The sequence below is a fragment of the Rattus rattus genome, chromosome 11 (assembly GCF_011064425.1).
Source record: "Rattus rattus isolate New Zealand chromosome 11, Rrattus_CSIRO_v1, whole genome shotgun sequence".
Taxonomy (NCBI): Eukaryota; Metazoa; Chordata; class Mammalia; order Rodentia; family Muridae; genus Rattus; species Rattus rattus.
The window spans coordinates 78167377-78188766 of record NC_046164.1 but is presented as its reverse complement, the minus strand read 5'-3'; the positions used below and the strand labels follow the sequence as shown (position 1 = coordinate 78188766).

Here is a 21390-nt window from a genome sequence, read left to right as displayed (position 1 = left end):
CAAGCTACCAAGGGATGACTATAGAATTTTAAAGCTACCTATGGGGATCTGTTTTATGGTACAACTGCCAAATGTCTTACTTTAATGACCACCTATGAAACAAAAGGCTGACAGTTTTCCTTTATTTAGAATGGTCCTGAAGACACACCCCCATGAGGTTTAAATAGTCTGAAAATGTTCCGATGATGTCTAAGAGAATCATCTGTTATGTCTAATCAGATTTCTTACCGGCAAACAAAACCCAGTTTCATACCACTAAGTGCACGCTCCAAGTCAGTCACACGGTGCATTATGAAAAAATAGATTTATTGCCCAGGAGTTGCAGAAACGTCTCCCGAGCAGAAAGGCACAGGTCTCAGGCCCTCCCTAGGCTCTTCTTGATGAAATGGCCCACCAGCCGCTGCGGCCTTTGCTGGTACTCCACAAGCACGTTATGGGGAGTGTTGATCTGATCCCCTTGCAGACGGTCCAGAAGGGTGACACACACCACAGCCGCTGCAAAGAAAGAAGGCCTTATCAACCCACAGTGGACACCTTCCTTAGTTCACCAAGGAGGAAGGCCAGGGCCTGGGGGCTGAGGATCAGCCTGTTGTATACCTCAGGGAACCGGGAGTGTGTAGTCTAGGGACAGAGCTGTGTGGATGGACTGGAGTGGCTTAGAAAGCGTACCTTCTAGCAACTCCGGCAGTGCCCAACTCTATCGATTATGCCTTTGCCTTTGGGTCTCAAAAAAAAATCCAGTTGGTTCCAGGGCTGGTACCTGGCTGCTTTGTGCAGCTCTGAGGGCATATGTTGTCCCAGACCATGGACCATAGGCAGTAATGAGAGGTAACGCTGAATTGGAAGGATGTTCGGGACTAGACAACAGCATGGATTAGCCCTCTAGAAAGCCAAGTCCGTTGGAAGAACAAAAACACCTTCCTGGGCAGCAGACAATCCCATCACCATCTTTCTAACCCCTCTCAGTGGAATCTGCAAGAACACTGAGGATCCTGTCCTGTGTTTTGCAAGGGGATAATAAAGACATTGTATGTGTACCACAACTACAGGGATGACACCTTGGTCAGAAGCTGGCCAAGGGAGACAAAAAAGTGAGAATTCAACACTGGGGTACTCTCAGGAGGACCCATCCATGATGGGCCAGCAAAAGAGACAGAGAAAGGCCACATCGGCTTACCTTTCAGGCCACAGGCACTGCACATGGTGGCAAACACTGAAGATTCCATCTCGATATTTCGGACACCCGCGGCATGGGCTGCGCGCAGATAGGCCTGTTTGTCCTTCTCTGTGTAGGAGCAGAGGGCGCCATCCAGGCGGCCTTGCCCTGTAGCGCATGAAGAGAACCACATGAACATAGTTAAAGCCTACGACACTTGGGCACTATGCTATACATGCCATTAAGGCATTGGGGCTGAGGGGACCCAACTGCTGTTACAGCCATCACAGAAATACTATGAAGAGGCAGATGCCCCAGCAGAGGTAGCCACACCATCACACAGCAGGCTTCGGGTAGGCGAGGGATCCCTAGACCAGACACACCCTCACTTCCTCTCACCCTCATAGAAGTCCAAGGTGCACATGGTGTTACCCACAACAGTGGGGAACTCGTTCAGGTCTGAGGAGCACTGCATCAACTCCTGTACCAGCTGCGCGTCCAGGTTGGTGTTTCGAGTCACCCGCTTTCCCAGCACAATCTGCTCAAACTCTGGCTTGAAGCACTCATCCACTGCCTGCTGCGTGATGACGACAGAGCCAGGCTCCAGACCTGAGGAAGATCCATGCATCACGGTGACACAGGGTGACAAAGCAGCTCAGTGGGACACAGGCGCAACCAACAGAATCCATCGGCAAAGCCAAGTACTGAGGCCCCCCGCGTATGCTCAAAGCCATTCATCCCTTCTCCTACTAAGAGCTTTTTCTGAGTGGGAATTTGTACAGCACCATTGCTGGAAGCAGAGAAAAGCAGAGAAGAGCAATCCCACCAGGGACTCTGCAGCCTTTAATCCGATGTTTCTATTCTCCGAGGTATTGCCTCTGACTAGCACGCTACCAACCAGGTGACCAGGTTAGTTTAACCATTCCAGATTATATCTTTACTCTGTAAACTTTCAACAAAAGCAGGGAAAAATATAGATACCCCGCCATGTACCCCCAAACACAGCCTCAAGCTTTTCCAACTCCTGACTAGCCTGTTTTTCCTCTGACTCAGTAACAACCATCTCCACTGTACCAGCATTGGAGGTGTGATCTCATGGAGGACCCGAATGTTTATAAGGAAAATACCCTGCTCTTTTCTCTTAGGTTTTTATTTTCTTATGCAATATGGCCGCTGTTAGGGAGTTTGGAACCCTACCTCCCAAGAAAAATGTAGAGACCTGGATGCTGAAATCTAAGGCCGTACTATCCCCAGAGTCAACACAGCTTCCTATCAATGTTTACTGATTCCTATCATATCCCTTGCGGGAACAATAATCACTAGAAACCAGTTCTTATGGCAACCCTTATTTTAAAATAAAATTGCTTCAGAGACTTTTACTTACTGCTAGGTTATGTCACTGCCCAGCACACACACACACACACACACACACACACACACACACACACACACACACAGACCTGACTGCTGAAAGCCCCAATAAATTAGTCGCCACTGTAAAGGAAATAGAGAGACTCGAGCAAGTGGGGCCTGGGAGAAGTGACTGGCTCCGCCATAGGAATGGATTGACTCGTTTACTGAAATGAACGGTGGGTAAGCTCACAGGACCTGCCATCTCTCATACATGATGAAGCCTGTGCCTTCACTAGACTCTGGCAGGAAGGCTTTACTCAGCTGAGTATAATCGCAAGGCCAAAGCAGACCTTGTCTTTATAACAGAAAACCGATCAGGACACAGTTTAACAGTCTTCAATGTTTCGAAGTCTTCAAATCCTCTCTGCTTCTTAGGTTGGTTGTTTGTGTGTTTGTATAGGATCTTTTTGGTCAATCATTAGGCACCTTTGAGCTAATTTCAGGATCCCTTGGTTAGCTTTATAGCCCACCCCACCCCTCATACACACTTTGATGGAATGAGAGGAGACAGGCAGAAAGGAAGGCCCTTAGCCAACCCTGTATTCACCCACACCGTGCTGGAGCTGGTATTGGGCTCTGGCCCCTCCACACACAGAGCCAGAACCCTTCATCGGTCCTCACCTATCCCGCCTGAAGTGCCAATGCGGATGATGGTGATGTTGGAGCACCTGGCATGGTACAGCATCTTGATGAGTTCATGCAACATGATCCCAATGGAAGGGATGCCCATGCCATGCTGAAAGCAGAGAGAAATGCAGAGGCTGAGCCCAATGCTGCTCTCTTGTCAATGCATGCAGAAATCCCTCCAAACAATGGGCACTGCATTCCAAGTCACCCAAGATCAGCTAAGCTTTGCACGGATGAGATTTCGAGGGAACGTTCACATACATTTTACTATATTACAGTTAAAATGAGTCTGCTTTATTAGTCATTACAGCTGTACCTTTCGCTATACCTAACGCACACAGTACAAGGCACCAGAGGTTTGTGTCTATAAAAGGAATATTCATATTTATCGGTTTTGATACCCTCCTGCTTCGAGGCATCTACTGGGGTCTTTGGAACAAAGCCCATGCGGGGAAGGAGACTGCTGTATGTTTTATGCGGTGCACTTCGACTAAATAAATCATGGGAATGAAGACAGACTTCAAAACAGAAGCAGAGCTGTCTTATACGTGACCTCCTTTGACTCATACAACCTACGTAGTAGCAGCAGGAAGTAGCTACTTTCTTCCTGATAGTTGAAGCCATGTACACAGGCCACCATACCGGAGAAGGCTTCCCTACTGAACTTTTCACCTGCCCTCTCCAGTTTAGCAAAACAAGATACCCGTCTGGTTCCTCAGTCCTGGACATCAGACGATCTATGGACTGGACTTCTGTCTCCTTCATTTCCTCCCTGACTCTGCAATGCGACTCCACTCCACATGCCTTCCAACGACCCTCCCACACCACCCCTAACACACCATCCCCTCCCTGAGCAGCTGTGCCCTTATGGAAGAACCTTATTGCCAAAGGACCCCTTCCAGAATGTCACACGCAGACAATGCTTCCACAAGATGCCTTTGTCATCAGATGAGTCCACATGACCGATATACTTGGATATTTAACTGACTAGAATCAAGACACAAATCTCAACAGGAAGGGAATCCACTTCTGATCTTCAGCTTTTCACTATATTATCAAATCATTGTTTTCTATTTTGTGTGTGTGTGTGTGTGTGTGTGTGTGTGTGTGTGTGTGTAGTACTGGCTGGTTTTGTGTGTCAACTTGACACAACCTGGAGTTATCACAGAGAAAGGACCTTCAGTTGAGGAAATGCTCCATGAGACCCAGCTGTAAGGCATTTTCCTCAATTAGCGATCAAGCAGGGAGGGCCCAGCCCATTGTGGGTGGTGCTGTCCCTGGGCTGTCCCTATAAGAGAGAAGCTGAGCAAGCCAAGGGAAGTAAGCCAGTAACATCCCTCCATGGCCACTGCATCAGCTCCTGCTTCCTGACCTGCTTGAGATCCAGTCCTGATTTCCTTTGGTGGTGAACAGCAATGTGGACGTGTAAGGTGAATAAACCCTTTCCTCCCCAATGTAATATCATATGTAATATTGCTGCCATCAAAATCAGAGCTAGAAAAAAATCACCTCATTAATAGGATACTGGAGATTTTATTACTCAATCAACCTGTGTCCTAAAGTAGGTCAGTCCCTATGAGATAGAAAAGAGGCATAGAGACCTGGTATGTGGCGCTTCTTATAGCCCTGAGCCAGGCAGGGAAGCCCCGCCCCCGGAACTGCCGCCCCCACCCCTACTGAGCGGACAGCTGTGCGTATTTGCATGAGTATCTGCTTTTGTATACCTAGGCTTTCCAGGAAGCTAAGCCTCCAGGGCTGGAGCCTAGGACTTACTCACGCCCAGGTCCCCTAAGCTCCCAGCCATTTACAGTAAACAAATGTCAGGGCGCCAGCTGATCAGCTGTTCCCACATGCAAACTTGTGGGGCACAGGGCCTTGCAGAGCATGGAGACCACATCCAAGTGAAAGGCAGGTAAGTACTCACGCTCACAGACAGCACGGGCCCGGCTTTATACATGGCGTAGCGGTCAGTGCCTGCACAGATGTTGGGATATTCTTTCCCTGGGTGGTCAAGGCCCAGCTCTGCGGCCACATACTTGATGAAGGCACTCATCCGGGAGGCGCTTCCACCAACGCACACAAACTGCAACCAGAGAACGGGGGCCCCGTTAGGACACTGCGCTATCAGGGGTCTGCCAAGTTCACCAGCAACCTTGAGGTCCTCTGGGAACTTCCTAGCAAGTTTTCTGGCCTGACCTGTACCAGGTGTATCTGAGGGGACTGAGGATTCCACTTTCCTGATGAGTTTTAATAGCGCTGATCCGGGGATCACTGCTCAGGACAAGCACTCAAAGCCCAGTGTCACTCGTACAAGGACCACAGTCTTGCTATCTTACATATCAGGGGGGAGGCAGCCTAGTGTGCTGGAAGGAAGTTTGGGTTTGGACTAAAATGACTGGAGAGCCCCACGGTGGGAGAATAGAAGCCCAGGAGTGGGTTGGGACTTTGTAGGTGGAGAAGTCAAACCTTCATTTTGCAAAGTCTCATCTAAGAGATTTTTATTTAGCCGAAGAATAGTAAGTAATCAAAAGTGATTTATTGGGATCTGAAGATAAAAGAAAGAAATGCATCTCTAAACCTGAAAGGGCACGTCCATAGCGTGAAATAAAGACGTAAATTAGCAATATTGGGATAAATGGAAATTGAACGAATGAAGAAAACATGAAAGCTGCTCACTGTTTGCTACCAAAAGTGAGCTCTACCGAGGCAGACGGGGCCCAGTACGGGGGTTCCGACCCCATCTTGGCTTCTAATTCCATGAGTTAATTCGTCATTATCAGGATTAGACACTGACGAGTGCTATTTTAATAATATTGTTCGCTGGAGTTAACAACCAAATGTAAATTGCAAAATAGCCAGTAGCTAGGATTCTGATTGTTCTCGACCCAAAGAAGGATCAGTTCCTGAGTTGTGAACGGACTAACCACCCTGCTTGTCACTTCACATCACGTTCACGAATTGAAATTCACAATTTTCCTTGTAAGGATGCACACACAGCTAGGTGTCGATTAGAAACAAATGTTAACGAAGGACTTTTATAAAAATGTAAGATAAATGAGCATGGAGCTGAAGACGTTGTGCTGGAAGTGTCTCCATCAAAATCGGCCCTCAGATAATTAAAAAACAGTAATATTAATATACACCCTCAGCTGCAGGCGGGCATCATACAGAGTCTCCAGACTGACTGCACCTTCCCAGTTCCCTCTTCTCAACTAACTGTTGGGAAATGGACAGCTCTGGAGACATCGTCTAGGTTTCCCTTCCAAACTCCTGCCTTCATCTTCGGAGTACTTGAAACTCTAAGGGTAGACCATGGTACAGCTCAGGAGATTGACACGCATTCGCTCACAAATGAAGTCCCAGGAGACAAGGCAGAAACTGACGCTGCCGTTGTTAACACTCGTTCTCTCCTTGGCTTGCTAATTCATACAAACGCAAGATATCACTTGGCAGAAGTCTAATAACGATAGAACGCAGTCCTTGTCTCCTGCCCGTCAGCGGTGAGACGGTGCGGCTGTATCAAGGAGGAAGTTGACTGTCAGACAGTCCTTAGAATCAAAGCCTGGCGTTCTTACCTTCACATCTCCAAACATAGCGGGGAAATCATGTGTGCTAGTGCTGAGGTTGAAATGGTAGAGAACGTCTTCCTTCATCGCGGCTATGTTTGGATTTGAAAGCTGGACGAGGCAGTCACTGCTAGAAACGAAAAGTGAGAGGTTTATAGAGCATGGGTGTGTAAAGGCCAGGGTTACCATGGATATGTTCCATTTACGTGAGGTGTGGGAGACGCATGATGGAGAAGAGACGCAACGTCTCTGGGAAGAAGATACCGTACACTGCCAAGGGCCCTACTTGCCTGCCTTCTTCCTTTTAATAAACCCCAGAAGAGCCAACAGAATTATCAAGAGCAAACTGGCAAATCATCCAATACAAAGAATGCTAGCTGCTACCCCACTCGGCTACAGTCAACACAGAAACTTGACTGTTTTGAAAGTAATACGTTCATTATTGGAAATACACACAGAAAACAAAGTCTCCGCTGTTGCCAGAGATAACCTTTCCAAGCGGATGCCAATATGACTTTTTCCTGCCTTACGTTAGCTACCACTAACGACACCAAGATTGTCCTGAGGGTCTGAAGAGATGGCCCATGGTTTGGAGCACTTGCTCTTGTAGGAGGACCAGTGTTCTACTCCCAGTACCCAAGTGGTGGCTCACAACCATCTGGGAATCCATCCCTCTTCTGGCCTCAATGGCCACATACACATGTGCAGACAAAACACATAAAATAAACCTTACATGATGCCCCCTGGGAGCTCCCAGACACTGAGCCACCAATCAGGCAACATAAAGAGCTGGTCCAAACCCCACCACCACCATCACCACGACGCATATGTAGCAGAGGATTGTCTGGCCTAGCCTCAGTGGGAGAAGATGGGCTGAATCCTCAAGAGACTTGAGGCCCCAGGGACGGGGAGGCCTGGTGGTGGGGGAACACCCTCTCAGGGGCAGAAGGAGGAGGAATGGGGTGAGCAACTATGGGAGGGGGGACTAGGAGAGGAGGAAAGCTGGATTGTAAATTTAAAAAAATAAAAAAATAAAATTGCTTTAAAAACTTGTCATGGTGTAACATCCTACCATTTTGCTTTTCTTCAGAGGGGCAACTAAAACACTTTGTATGTGAGTCTAACTACTTTTACAGGACAACATGATTCTGCTCTAAAGGGAGGTTGGCAGACTTTATTTAAGAGAAGGCCAGATGGTAAATATGGCCCTAGGCCATTAAGCTTCTGTCACAGTCTGCCACTGTCTCCTGAAAGCAACAGAGACAAGAAAGGCAAACACGTGGAATTATACTTCAGTGAAGTTTATTTACAAACACAAGTGCCCCCGGACTGGATGATTCCTGCTCTATCCTACCAAGCTTCCTCAGAGCCAGCCCTCACAGCTGCCTCAACAGCACATGACTCCTGGTTTCCAAATGGGTTTTTCTTGGCAGAATGAAGACAGGTACAGGTCCTGAGTATGGAGCAATCGTAGCTACCATTCCTTCCTTCTGAGTCTTTCTGCCCAGAAGCAACTGGTGTCACTTTCTCTTCAATCTAACTCAAGAGCACATACACAAAGAGAGAGACAGACAGACAGACAGAGACAGAGAGACAGAGACAGAGACAGAGAGACAGAGAGACAGAGAGACAGAGAGAGACAGAGAGAGACAGAGATGCACAACGCTGAAGGTTGAATCAGACCTGTTCTGATTATTTCCATCAGTCCTCACTGCTTTTCTTTCTGGTAGTCAGTTAACCTCAACGGCAATCACTGGAGGCTCCTTCTTCTCCTTCTCTCTGTGCCCCGTCCATGTTTCTAAAGCCCCACTCCAGTCTATTCCCCTAGAGTAATGTCCAGATTAAGTCAACATATGAAACTTTTCAAGAGATTGCTATACAAAAAGGTAAGTGTTAAGACAGAGCTCTCTCATCAAGGGCATAAGAAGTGGGTGGGCAGGCTGCTTCACGAACAAGGTTAGCGCTCAACTATCCACAGCACACACCAGTCACACACGCAGGGCCACTGCTGACCGCACCCTGGGCAAAGGTTGTGGAAACCTTTGGGAAGAGCAAGCACCTAGCCAAGGTACAGCATGTGCCCACCTGCTGACCCAATTCTCCTGTCAAGATTTCCTGGCTTCTTAATAGTGGGAGGAAGCCCTTTCTTTCTTGTAGGACCAAATGCACAGCAAATACAGCTAGACTTTCCCAGAAAGCATTTTTGATCTCTAGGACAATCCGAAATTCCAACCATCATAACACATCTTTCAGCCACTCGGCCATATCCTCCTTCAGGATGCGTCGAATATGAAATATGAAACAGAAGGGCCAACTCTATGCCTCGAAATGACACAACAGGATGTGATTAAGACAACTCAGCCACACACAGAAAAACCCTTTGTTTGTTCGTCAGTTCCAGGAAGAGCAGAAGGAAGCAGTGTATAACCATGAGGACAGCCATGATTTCAAAATTCACTAACCTGTGCGTGAGCTAGACTGTTTGAAGGACTCAACAAAACAAGGACAAAAATACTTAGTCTCCCTCAATTTCAACTGTGTTTATCACGCTTATTGCCACCTTAATCATTCGCCCTACTGAAGCCACTGAAGTTGGATGGCGGCCACCTCAGAGCTCCGGCAAGCAGATAGTGGACAAACCCTGTGGTAAGGAAATTAGAAAGGCCCAGTGGACTTCAAACCCATGCAGGAGGTCTGAGGTGTGTCTCCAAGTAGAGTATGCACTTACTACAGCATGCTCAGAACCCTGGGGTGGATGTGCAGGAACACATACACACGCACTGGAGTCAGAGAAAAACACAGATGTTTAGCTCTTTAAAAAAAAACCTAATTCTAAGAGAACTCACGAAACACTTGAACTATCAGAAGCGACAAAGCAGGAGAAAACCATTCAAGAGTCAGAAAAAAGATGGCCCTAGGAGATACACAGTAGATTTTTGTCTCAGAAAAAAAATGCCACATATAGAAGAAAACCTGTTAGACACATGGCTAAGCACTAAACTGTCTGGCTTTCTGAGTCACATGTCCTGAGGGCTAAGCACAGAAACTCCTGGACCTGAATCTGTAAGCCCTCCAAAGCCCTCACACACCCTTCTGAGAGTCACACGTTAACACAGGTAGAGAACTTGGATAAGTGAGTCTATTAGAGGATGCTTAATGAAACCAGCACCACACAGCACAGAACAGCACAACCAAGTCAGCCCAGCCCGGGTCAGTCTTACTTGTGATGGTTTTCCAGGTCCTTTGCTTCAGTTCCTGTAGCTGCCATTTTGTCACTGTAGCGGGACCTGGGGGACAAACATCACACAAAACAGCATCAACCCAAAAGGAACTAGGGTGACGAGGTATCACTTGTGTCGCTTGTGTGGGACGTCTGTAAAATAGAAGCAGGGTTCTTTACATTTATATCATATACACTATGGAAACGTACACATGGTATGAGGGGGATGTGGCATGTGTGAAGTCTATAAGGGTTGACCTTACACTTAAAGACGTTTAGGAATAAAGATCAAGTCTCCTAGGGTCCCATTCCAGCAGCGGTCAGGACGTCTTTGACCCTACCAACCACACCCTTCTGCCTAGCCCTGCTGGAGTCTTGAACATCCTCTTCCTGTTTAAGGATAGCAGAGTTTACAAGAATTAGAACAGAAGTACAAGAGCTACTAGCTCCAGGAGACCATTCAGAGGGCGAACAATTAAAGCTGATGTGCACAGATATTGCGAGCTGGGAGGCTGAGCTTGCAGGGGAAAGCAACATCCACAGCCAACAGTGGTTTCCTTGGGGCTCCTCTGGGAGGTGAGGAAAGCGGAACCTTTGGAGAAGCTATGGGTCACAAGCCACTCAGGAAAATGACAGGCTGTACGGAGACATTTCCTGAACCCGAGCTGAAAGCCCCCTGGTTCTGCAAAGCGTATTTATAATTATCATATCATAACACACTGATCGTTTTCGGTAAGGTAAACACCAGCTCGTTGCTGTCCAATCAAGTGAGTCAGAGGAGGGAGCGAGTTCTGTTGGTTTTGTCGTGGTGATACTGGAGGTGGAACCCAGGGAGGTGCTCCATCCATGCTGGGAATGAGGCGCCATCCCCCAGCCTAAAATACCAACATTCCCAAGTCAAGCACAGTGGAGGGAAAGAGCATTTATAACTGGCAGAAGGGGGGCGGGGCAAGCTTTTCCTAGAACTGTTACATGAAGGACAGAGCCCGTGTGTAGTGATAGAAGTGGCCCCTATGTTGTCCCTCAGGACAGGACACTGGGTCATAAGTTGTCTCTTTCATTTTTTTCATTTATGTTATTTTATTTTACCCATGAGGATGGGCATGCCACATTGTATATGTGGGAGTCAGAGGACAACTTGTGGGGATAAGTGATCTCCTTCCATGGAGTGTTCTGGGGGCTGGGGCGGGGGGCAATCTCGGGTTATCAGGCTTGGCAGCAACAGAGTTTTCCTTCCAAGCTATATTGCTGGCCCCTAGCTATTATCTTAATAGTAGAGTTTGCCTGGGTGCTTTTGGTAACATGGTTAGCATGTAAGATAGTAAGAGTAGGAGATCCCAGGAAGCACAACAGTGGTGCCTGAATTAAGGAATGTGAAACTCTGTGAATCAACGCAGTAGCAGTTGGTGCCTGGACCCTTGCGGCAATGGGATCCAGCATGTGTCTAGTGTAAAAGCATCTCTATGTGGTGCCTTAAATGAAAAATGTCCCCCACAGTCTCAAGCACTGGCTAGTGGAGCTGTTTAGGGTGGTTTAGGTACTGAAACCCAGGCTAAAGAAGCATGCCAATGGTGGTGGGCTTGGGGACTAAAAGCCTCATGCCATGCTCTCTCTCTCTCTGCTTCATGTTTGCAGTTAAAAGTATAAACTCTCAGTTTCCTAGCCTTCCTACACAAAGGCTGCGGGCTAGCCTGTGTCCCAGCCATTGTGTTTTCTTACACACCCTAGAGCTATAAACTTTAAAATAAACTCTTAAGTTAGTTACCCGGGTCATGTTTTTTTTTTTTATCATAGCAGAGAAGTAATTAATAATACTGTTAGGATTCAGAGAACTAAGTTACGGTATGGTCTGAGCACGTACAGTCTGATCTGGAGGAAACCAGAATGTCTAACTGGAATCCCTCACTGCACAATGGAACTGGGTGCCTCCCCACCCTAGCCTGACTGCCATCCTGTCTCAGAAAAAAAGTTTTTTTTGAAACTTGAGTGAAACTCAGAAGAAATATCTATCGCTAGATTCCTTCGAATCCCAATAGCTGAGACAGTAGCTTGTCTCAGCTCATTCCGCCCATAACCATTCAAAATCTCTCAGAACTGTCACAGGTTCCTACCCTTGTGGTCATGTTAAGAAGCAGTTGGGTAAACACAAGCCTGGGATTTATTGTTCACACCACCGTCTTATCTTTCTGCATATTAATAAACTTTCATGCCTTTTCTCTGTTTAAAAGTGTTAATTTTTTTTTTTTTTTTTTTTTTTTTGAGGAGGCATGAGGGTAATTTCCCTTCCCTTCTACAGCATGTATGGCTGGGAGGGGACGAAGAAATAAAGAAGACCCAAGACGCTGTGAACCTGCATGAAGTTTGTGTGGCTCACCATGCAAGCTAGGAGATTGCTCCAATGCAGGGCAGAGAAGGACAAAGCCAAGAGAGCATGGCCAGAGGCTAACCTCTTTGAGGGAGTTAGTACAAACGAATGTAGGTGCTAGAGAGGTAAATTAGCGTGCTCTTAGAACATGGCGGGCTCTTAAACGCATCCCAGCTAGCAGCTAGCCTAAAGAAGAGATGGTTAGGGATGATACATGCAGGGACACACAGGCAAATCATCTTTGGGCCCTTAACCTGTTACCAACTGCTTAACATCACTGCGGCCCAAACCACTTAACATCACTGCCTCAGGAAGAAGCATTCATTGTGGCTCACAAGGCAGAGCATGGAGGCCAATGCGTTCTGGTAGCAAAGGGTCACATCACAGATGTTCACATCAAGTTGATCGGGGAAGGAGAGAAAGGGGCTACTGCAGCTTTCCCCTCTTCTGTGACATCTTGGACTCCAAGTCAATGTGATGGTGCCACCCATGTTCAAGGCGGTCTCAGTAATCCTCTCAGGAAAAACCCTCAGGCACAGCCAACAGGTGCTGTGCCGTTCCAAACTCCTAGATGATTTGGAAAACAGCCTGTCACGAAGACTAACCATCATTCCTATGAAATCACACCGATAATAGCTTGGCTGGAAAACATCAGTGAGGCCACGTGGTCGGAAAAGTTTACAGAAAGAGGGACACCAAGCCAAGAGAGTCGGGGGTTCAGGGTGACCATACAGATGACAGGAGGTGAGGTATTGTTACTTAGGGAACAGCCATAAAATGCCCTCAGAGGTCTCCCGAATCACCGGGCATCACACAACCTGTTACTACAAGGTCACAGCATGTGTTCAAAGTTAAACTGAAATTCACCAGTTCCCAACCCAGGGCGGGGTGGGGGTGGGGGGTCACACAGACAAGCGAGATGTTCTTAGCTTTTCTCTAGCTTGCTAAAGATCAATGATGTGTGGGAACTGACAACATTTGCCCAATTTACTTAGCAAACACTCAAAGCCCAAATTCTACTATAAACACACTTCGAGGTAAAAGCCATGGCACCCACCTTTGTATTGTATTGGTCCCTTCAGCTGCCTTAACCCTTGGATCGAATTCTTCTAAATTGGCACCGGGGCACACGTTACAAGTGTTTTTCATCCTGGGACTTTACACAGTTCACTAGGCCTATTGCTGGCTGGCACAATAGACCCTGGGTTATGTTTTCTGGGCAGCTGGATCCCCATAGTCCCTCAGCCTTATCAAGAGGCCGAGAGACAAAATCACAAGGGCAGGAGGACATTTATGCAAGACAACACCTCAGCAGTTCCTGGATTAACTTACCACTCATTAGCCTGTAAACCTCAAGGCAGGATGCAGAGCACAAGAAGGAAAACATCTTTTGAAACCACACCCTGACCAACAGACAATTATCAAACCCTAGCCCCGCCCAGAAGAAAGCTGCTTCCCATGTGCTCAGAGCACTGGATGAAGGCTCATCTCCGTCCAGTCAGCTAGGGCTGAGACCTTTCTCGTTCCTAACATGATTCAGTCCCATTCCCACCGTTCCCATGCTATAAGGTCAGCTGTGCGTGTCAGAGAAAAACCTCTTGAAACCGAAAACACAAAACCCATGAGACCACAGAAAAGAGATCCTCTGCTACGGACGGTCAACAGCTGAGCAACACAAAAGGCACCCGAGACACAGACAAGAGCTGACCTCCAGACATGTATGTCTCCTTGAGCTCCTGGAGGTATCAGGGAGAAGGATCCATAGCATTTTGGAAATAAGAATGACGGCCTGTTAGATCTGTGTGAAGAGGTTCAAAGTAAACCATAGTCCTTGCTTTGATTTGGAAATGTCTCCTGAAGACCCATCCCTTACGATTGACCACCAGCTGTGGCACTATTGAAAGGTGGTTGAAATCTGAGTGAGTCTTATAGGAGGAAGTTAGGCCATAGTGCATAATGGGTCCTCCCACCCCCAATCTCTCCAGTCCATTGTTTCTTGGTCCTCGTGACAGGAAGTGGCCTCTTTCACTGTGTATTCTCACCAAGATGGATTATACCACCACAGGTCCAAACAGCAGGACCCAACACAACCCTCCAAAGCAGCAAGCCAAAATAAACCTTTTCTCCCTTTAACTGCATTTACCTTGGGATTTTGTCATAGCAACAGAGAGGCGGATGACTTACAAGGTGGCATAAAAATTTTGAGCATCTGAGTTGATGAAATCCTTTTTGTCTAAAAGCTAAGCCGCCCCTGCTGCATCCAAACGGCCACTCTTCTTTTTTTTCCTGAAGTCCCAGTCAGCTTTTAATATCACTTGGAAATCATTTAGAACCAGGACCAGAGTGACAGAAAAAAAAAACAAAAAACAAAAACCATCTTCCCAGCCCTCAAGTGGCTGAGACAGGAAGATTACTCATGCCTGCAGCCAGCCTCCAGTACAAAGTGACTTCAAGGTCAACCTGGGCTATGGCACAAAACCAAGACCTGTGTGAGGGAGGGGGCAACAACATACCTAACAAAATAAAAGGGCAGCAACAACAACAAAACTCACTAGCATACACCAAGACCTGGGGGGGTAGGGGGGTGGGGGAGGCGGCTAGCATTTGTCTAACAAAACAGACCAGCAACAACAAAATTCACTAAAAACAAGTCCAAACCAGAACAGTTGAAATACATTGTTTCTCCAAAAGCACCTGTTCGTTACTCTCTTCAGAAGGCCTCCTCTTCTCGGCCCTTTCCATCCCTGTTAAAACCGTAGATAGTAGCCAAATTCTAACCACTTCCTGAGTCACCTTCTTTGAACTTTGAATGGAGATTACTTGCATGGATGGCAGCAATCTGTGCTCTCTAATCAGCCTGTTTTTCTCATCTCATTTGCAGGTTTTGGGTAGCTGGGTTTAAAAGGATATCGTTTTCTCTCTGACACTTCACTCCAACATGGATTGGGGGGGAGGGGGCGAAGAGTGACAGTCACAGGAAAAGCGCACTCAGAGAGAGCAGGGGACTAAGTACAGCAGGGGGAAAGGGGAATGGCATCCTAAGGGTTAATTGACGTCTAGCAAAGACAACCAAAGGACAGTGCTGCTTCCCTTGTATGGGGCTAATGATGGCTCATTTAAAGTAACCTGACTCAGGAACTCAGACCTTGTAGATGTGACCCTGCATTGTCACCACAAAGGAGCCTTGAGACAGGAAAGTTGGCATTGGGAAACATGAGGACTGAACACACCCAAAGTAACTTTCTTAACTCGGGTTGCCTGCCACAAAGCCTCTAGAACATTCACTAATAATTCTCAGGATTTGGAACCAGCTTTTACTTTTTTAAGATTGGTTGATTGATTGATTGATTGATTGATTGACTGATTGATTTGATGAGCACACTGTAGGTGTCTTCAGACACACCAGAAGAGGGCATCAGATCCCATTACAGATGGTTGTGAGCCACCATGTGGTTGCTGGGAACTGCAATCAGTGCTCTTAACCCTTTGAGCCATTTCTCCGGCCCCCTAACGTGGGTGTAACACGGAGGAAACCAGGTGGCCCAGCTTAATGATGTCATAAGCTAAAAACCACATACACAGGACACAAGTCCTCCAAGGGAATACTGTCCCCTGGCCACCTAATCAGCAGTCCGTTTGTCTCTCTTTTCTTATGACTCCTCCACCACCATCCCATTGAGAGTCAGATTTGAGCTTAGGGCCCTTGGTCTTCTTGCCATAACATTAGCCACTTTCCACATTAGCTAATGCTTGCTCCGTAAGTAACAGGAGAGGTGGGAATTGGGGTCTACAACCTGGGAATTAACAATTAGGAAAAGCCCAGGATGGAGACCAAGATCACCGTCCAGGAGAGAGACTGGCCACAGCGAAGTCCACTGTGGAATACCAAAAGATCTACGGACCTGGCACGACAGCTCAGGTTAAGAATGCTTCGTCTGATGCTAAAGAACCCAGGTTCAGTTCCTAGCACCAAAGTCAGGCAGCTCACGGCCACCTGTAACTCTGGCTCCAGTGGACCTATGTGATGTTTTCTTCTGGCTTCTGCGGGTACACACACAAGTGACAGATCCACAGGTGCACATACATAAAAATTTAGAAGTTTAAAAGGCGGTCTAAGGTGAAGCAGCAGCACTGGGCATTGGGTGGGAGTGGGGCAGTCCCTATGCCTTGGTCCTGAACGACAGTGTTGTCAGAACAGATGGCTACACCAGCTCCTGCATGAGTGAACTTTGACCTCCATCCCTCGGGAAGAGGTCACACTGAAGCTAGTATCAGAAAGCATTTCCTCCAACACTAATACTCCACTGTCTTCTCCCCCCCCCAAACCCCCCGGAGCTGGGGGGAACCCAGGGCCCTGTGCTTGCTAGGAAGCGCTCTACCACTGAGCTAAATCCCCAACCCCATTCCAGCTTCTTCTTAAGGGAGAGGCATTCACCTGGCCTCTTCAAGACATGCACTGCTCCACAGGACCTGCTGGCTTAGCTTGCCCTGAGGGAGCTGCACAGAGCACCAGAAGGCAGCCCTAGCCCTCTCCAGACATCCTCACTCCTCTACTTGCTGAGGCCACACTGACTCAGTAGTGAGATTTTAAAATCTGACTTTACTCTTCATCTTTAAGTTATTATATTAGTCAGGAGGCTGGAGAGATGACTAGGTGGCTGCTCTCCCAGAGGATCTTGAGTTCAATTCCCAGCACCCACATGACAGCTCACAACTGTTAAGTTCAGTTCCGAGGGATGTGACACCCTCACACAAACATACATGCAGGTAAACTACCAACGAACATAAAATAAAAATAACAACCTAATAAAAAGATATAAAGTCAGAAAAATAGACAATTTAGTTCAGTCCATAAAGATTTAGAATTCTTGGAATGGAATGTGTGTTAAAAGTAAAATGTGTATATTAGCATATGACAGAGGAGAGAGAGGAGAGGATGGAGGTTGCAAAGTAAGTATCCAGTGCTTATCTAGAAGAAAGGAGAGGTTGAGGGGTTTAGCTCAGTGGTAGAGCATTTGTCTAGCAAGCACAAGGTCCTGGGTTCGGTCCTCAGCTCCGGGGGGGAAAAAAAAAAAAGAAGAAGAAAGGAACCCCTTAAGTTTCTTCTCTCTGCTACGAGTGATTTTTTATTTTGCTTCCTTAAGATAAATTTTCAAGTTTCCTATCATCGGTAAATACTTTTACAAACCGCCAAGGTAAAGAAAACCTAAAACACCTAATGCTTACCAGGGATGAAAGTATAGCAGAACCAAGATTTTAATTTGTGACCAAGCAGCGCATGCAGGATTAATAATACTGCGGTAATGAGGGTTACGCTGAGACTAGAAGGTCTGCTTGGCCTCTGGAGAAGGGAAAAGAAACAATAGTTGACTGGCTGAGAAGTGGGGGTGGTTTAGCCCAAAATGCAGATGGAGCACAGACTGCACAAGCTGAAAGAGAGAGAAACAATGGCAGGCCCTGGGAATCGCTCCTCTACAGGCAAAGACAGCTTAAGACAGCCCTCCATTCAAGGAAGTCACCCTGGTTTTTTAAAGGACTGGGTTACAGCATACGAATGGACCCAATGTTTTGTTTTCGTTTTTTGTTTTCCTTAAGCCCAGATAGCACCAGCAAGGAAAAAAAAAAAATGAGGCAAAGAGAACTAGAAACTTGAAGCAAGAAGAGAAGGAAGGTCAGGAAGAGGCTAGAAAAGAGAAAGGGGGAGAAAAGTTGTTTGGGAGGGATTAAGTGTGAACCAACATCTAAAAATACCCTTCATTGCCTTTATGGGAAGCCTCTCTTTCTACCCCAGATTTAGTGTGCGTGGGCAACTCACTGTCAGAGACTGATGTCCACTTCTCCGGAAGACTTCCAGAGTGTCAGGGCCCACCAGTGAGTCACTTCACCAAGACTGGGGGAGAGAGATATGAGAGTGAGAGGGACAGCAGAGTCCTGGAGTCACCCTGCCAGGTCTGCAAGAAGGCTGTCACAGAAGAGAGCAGTAAAGTGAGACAGGTCCAGTGCAAATCAGTGACATTTAATACACCCGAGGGGAGTTTCCCGGTTGAGCTGCAGCCAAACAACTCGGAGCCAATATTTTATACGATAACATTGGGTAAATCAATTACAAGGAAATCTATGTAAGTGATCAAAATGAAACTTTGTTCGGTCCTTCGTGAAAAGATGAGTGTAACGCCAACGCCTGCAGCTCGCATTCTTTGGATGGCCAGCGCTGTACAAAGGTTTTGGTTCTCCCTTCTCTGTGTGAGACTGGATATTCTGGAAGCACCAGAAGAGCCTGCGAGCTCATCCCTTCCCTAAGTTCCCCCTCACCTGTCACCAGCCTGACCCACACCTGGGTGACCCTCACTGGCTTGCACCTACCTCGCGTGCGCTCGCTTCTTCTGCGCCCTATTTCCCTCAGGGACACCCCCCCCCGCCACACACACACACACACACACACACACGCACGGGGGTGGGTCTCCAGGTCCCCCCGTGTGGCGCCTGCACCTTCATCTGCTGAGAGAGGTCACAGGCGCACAACTAGCAGAGCATCCGGAGCGGGATGCTCCTGCTGTTTTACGCTCCGCCAACTTCCACCCCTCCAGCCACTCCCTGCGGGGTCTTTGTAGTGATCACCGCAGTGGACCCGAGCTTCAGTCCCCACCTATAGGCAGAAGAACCAGAGAGGAGCCCTCAAAGCAGACCACTCACCGCTCAGTCCCGGCCGGCCGCGCAGGAGAACTGTGAGAGAGAAGCTGCGCGCCAGACCTTTTAAAGGAGGGAGCGAACCAGAAAGGAGAACCTAGCTGACCACCCGCTCGCCTCCCCTGATCTGTCACCCGAAGCCCCGCCCACGGGTCACCGCGGGGCTCTGGCTCGGCCGAAGGGCTCAGCTGATAGCAGCTAGGGCCTGGCGCCCCGACACGCCCTGTCCACACCTTCTCTACCCGAACCCGGAAAAGTTGCCCGGGAGCCTCCACATTCTAGTTTTCTTTGGAGATAGCTGACACTTTTAAGTTATCCAGAGCCATCTCCGTAGCTCCATAGCCTCTTCCTATGGACGAAATCATAACCAAGCTGCTAATCTCACCTGTTCCACAGACGAAGAAAAGATCTGGAAGCGGCTGTATGGCTACCCAAGGTCACCTCTAGCGCCAGGGCCCTGGTCCATTTGTCTGGAAATGATGAAAGGAGGTACCACAGATGAATGGCCGTGTGGAAGCGGTCAAGAGTGCAGAGCAAGGCTGTTGTAAACTGTGTCCTTTCAGTATCTCGGGCCTGTTTCTGTTTTGTTTTGATTTTTATTTTCTCCCCCTCCGGGTCCTTCCTGGTCCAGGGATATCCTCCGTGGTTGTGGGAAGGCCAGGGGAGCGCTTGCCCAGTAGGGGAAATGACTCATTCATTCAGTCTCAGCTATCTGGCAGAAAGCACCTCTGCCCTGCCCTGCACTGTGACTGACTCCCCCGCCCCCAGCTGCCAGCCAGGCCTTCTCACACAGTCCCTAGCTTGGCTTCCCCAGCGAGCTGGCACTTTGGCGAAAGGACAAAAAGGCTTGGGAATGAGGGGGGAGGAGCAGAGTCCAGCCGGACACAAGCACTGTTTGCCTCCCGCAAGGACCTGGGTTCCTGACTATGGGCCGTAGCAGAACTGCCCTTGAGCCGGCTCCTCAGGAGACTAAGATCGCTCCCATACAAGGCTAAGAATCTACAAGTGAAACGAGACACAGAGTACCAAAGCCTAACTTCTCAGCGATGAAACTCCGCAAAAGGTTCGTGGACACATAATCGTATTCGACAGTTTCTATTGCCACTCCTGAAACCATCATCTTCAAAGTCTGTGGCGGAGAGCAAGGCTAGCCACACAATGACGCCTCAGCTGCTCTGTGTGAGGCAGAAAAAAAAAACAAGGCTCAAGGTAGTCGGCCAGCCAACCTATCCTAGGGCCTTGGTGGACCTCCATTAAGCTGTGATATAAACAAGGAAGGGGGCTTATCCAAGTCAAGGCAGCACCAGAGAATAAGGCCTCATTACTGTCAAGTAACAAAACCGGAGAGCAACGTCCAATTCTGTCATACTCAACCTAAAGCTATTACTGTTTTAAAGAATAGCCGGGTGTCTTCCCTTCGCTGCTGCTCTTTTCCCATTCCTGGACCAGATGCTGGTGGCAGCTGTCCCTCCCTGAGGGTAAAAGACAAGATGAGTGTGAGAAGGGCCAGAGCCCTTTCTCCAGTCCCACCACTAAATCTACATAGGCACATTTTACGGGCTCGTGCTTCCGGTCTTGTTCATTATAGTTCTGGTGCCAGCAAAATAGGAGGTGATGATGTTCCTTTGAGCCGATTCAAGACAGGTTAGATTATATTCAAGGAAGGCTTATTGGGGGAAGCTGCTCTCTGGTGAGTTCACTGCCCCCAAGGACAGAGGCCAGGGAAGTCACCTTGGGGGGAGGAGGGTGGAAAGAAAGAAAGAAAGTGGGCAGGCTCAGAGAGAGACGAGAGAGAAGGCGGAGGGGGGGGTGTCCAAAAATGTCTGGATTAAGCGGGGTGAGGAGGATTTGGGACAGAGTGTGCCAGGTAGGGACTGAGGAATGCTGGGAGAAACTGGAGGCCAGGTCTGCTGTGATATGTAAAATATGTCCCTCTGTCCCCTGTTCGGGGTCTGAAACCAAACAGGGGGGACTTTTTCCCTTTCTATCCAGCTCTGGTTCAAATGTACATAAAAACGGTTCCTTTTTTTTTTTTTAAACAAATGTCTGTCTCACTAATTTAACATACAGTGAAGTAGAAATTCTGAGGCTACCAGTACCTGTGCAGCTTTCTACAGCGCTATTCCAGGGTAGAAAGAGAAGAGACTAAAATGTCTGGATTATATAGGGAGGAGCCTCTGGGGGAAGGGCAGCCCAGCCCCTGGGCTAGAAAGGTCTGGGTTGGGGGCAGGGCAAGCTTGGTAGGGACTGAGGGATGCTGGGCTCCCTCCCCTTCCCATGAGCTCCTTTCTAGAACATCCCTCATTGAAGGCAGAAGTTGAAGAAAGCTGATTTTCAAACAGTCAGCTGACCACAT

General features: G+C 48.0%; 1 protein-coding gene across 1 annotated transcript; it reads right to left on the bottom strand.

Annotated features, from left to right (window-relative positions):
* Nucleotides 1–280: 280 nt before the first annotated feature.
* On the bottom strand, nucleotides 281–19145 carry Upp1 (uridine phosphorylase 1). The gene is made up of 9 exons (XM_032916741.1): nucleotides 19041–19145; nucleotides 18163–18237; nucleotides 9984–10049; nucleotides 6772–6892; nucleotides 5121–5279; nucleotides 3191–3305; nucleotides 1556–1765; nucleotides 1178–1324; nucleotides 281–495 (listed from the first exon to the last, which is right to left on the bottom strand). Exons 3-9 carry the CDS (start codon nucleotides 10028–10030, stop codon nucleotides 356–358), a joined length of 939 nt encoding a protein of 312 aa, XP_032772632.1. The 5' UTR covers nucleotides 10031–10049; nucleotides 18163–18237; nucleotides 19041–19145; the 3' UTR covers nucleotides 281–355.
* Between the last annotated feature and the right edge of the window lie 2245 nt (nucleotides 19146–21390).